Genomic DNA, 1,508 nt, shown 5'->3' on the forward strand with positions numbered 1-1,508 from the left:
GCTGAACTCGGCTAGTGTTTCACCTTGGATGTGCAAGGAAATCTCCCTCAGAATGAGAGCAAGTCAAATTGAATCCCTCTGCGGCTTCAGAGGAGGCCGCAGGGAGGAATTTCTGAGAGACAGGGTGATGCAGATGCTCTAGACCAGCATGTCAGTCCCTGCCCACAGAGCCCAAACCTCGACTGCTCCCAAGACTCTGCCCCCCGAGAAGGGAGAGAGAATCACAAATCTCCTTTCATCTCCATTACGAAGTGGCCAGCAGATGGGAACGCATCATCTGTGGTGTGACGGGACTGACTGACGGGGTGCGCCTTCGCAAGACCATGGCAAGACCCTGGGTTGGCATGTTCTGGGGACCCAGACACCTCACATCGAAGACAGCTTCGATACAGAGATGATCTGATGAAAACAATGTTTCCTTGTTCAGCTCAAAAGTGAACTGACAGATTTCTCGACTAGATATCCTGGGCTTACGTTGAAGTTTCTGTGATGACACATTTTACAGAAGTTATCAGGAAGTATCAGTGTATTAAACCTCTTACACAGGAAATGTCAGGGTCAGATAAAGCTGTTCAACTGAAGCTGCTCGTTTTCTTCAGAAAATCTGTAGTTCACATATTCTACCTAAAAATCAATGCCTATTTTGCAGCCCCAATTAGTATTTCAAGGCATTTTTCCACTATTGCAGAAGAGAGGGTATCAGCATTCTCTTACCTTTTGTATTTCTCCCAAAGAAACTGGTTCTGCACTCTCAGAATTTTCAAAATTTTGTATTTGGTCTCTGGCACAGTCTTGTGGAACAGGTTATAAATGGTTCTATAGCTTTTGTCTTCCTTCAGAACAGGCACTTGGATGAAGTCCTGAGATGGATCCATACTGATCCAGGTTTCAGGATAGAAGTTTGGAGAGGTAACAGCAGTTGGCGATAAGACGTGGGAAGAGGCTGGTTCAGCTGACGGAGAGGACACTGGAGACGTGCCACCTAAGGTCCTGGTGGGGAAGGAGAACAGGTTGTGCTTAGACATTCCCAAACAAAAGCAAATCACATTTATTTCATCACCAACAGCTCTTAGGCAGAACGTTCCCAAATCTGACGACTCTGTCCACTGGCTGTAAGCGTTAGTGACGCTAACACAGTGAATAGGACATGCAGAGTGAGAAGAGATCAACACTGCGGCACCCTCTGACCTCACTCCCTTAGAGCACCAAGACAAAGAAACATAGAGTCGCCTGAACAGTATGAATGACCCCAACAAACAACATTTTCCAGGCAAAACTAGCCGGTATTTCCCTGCGGTAGGCAGAAGCGGGGCTGCTGTTTGCTGCGCTGCCCAGCGGATGCCGGAGAGGACTCTCTGCTTTCCACCTGCACCAGCCAGATGTCCATTTGCATTTGCAGCTGCTGATTTTCCTGCCGCAGAGCAGCCCCCTCTTGGGAGTGCTGCCAGGTAAGAAGCCAGGCAGGAGTGAGGAAGGGGAGCTGCTGCCTGCAATGGCTGGGGCAGGGA

General features: G+C 48.7%; 1 protein-coding gene across 1 annotated transcript in view; it reads right to left on the reverse strand.

Annotated features, from left to right (window-relative positions):
• Positions 1 to 1,508, reverse strand: part of TIPARP (TCDD-inducible poly(ADP-ribose) polymerase) — a 19,803-nt gene that overhangs the window by 1,115 nt on the left and 17,180 nt on the right. The window contains exon 4 of the mRNA XM_010134702.1: positions 715 to 990. Within this exon, the coding sequence (XP_010133004.1) occupies positions 715 to 990 (276 nt within the window). The remainder of the gene's footprint in view (positions 1 to 714; positions 991 to 1,508) is intronic.

This window comes from Buceros rhinoceros, unplaced genomic scaffold (assembly GCF_000710305.1).
Source record: "Buceros rhinoceros silvestris isolate BGI_N320 unplaced genomic scaffold, ASM71030v1 scaffold20604, whole genome shotgun sequence".
Lineage (NCBI taxonomy): Eukaryota > Metazoa > Chordata > Aves > Bucerotiformes > Bucerotidae > Buceros > Buceros rhinoceros.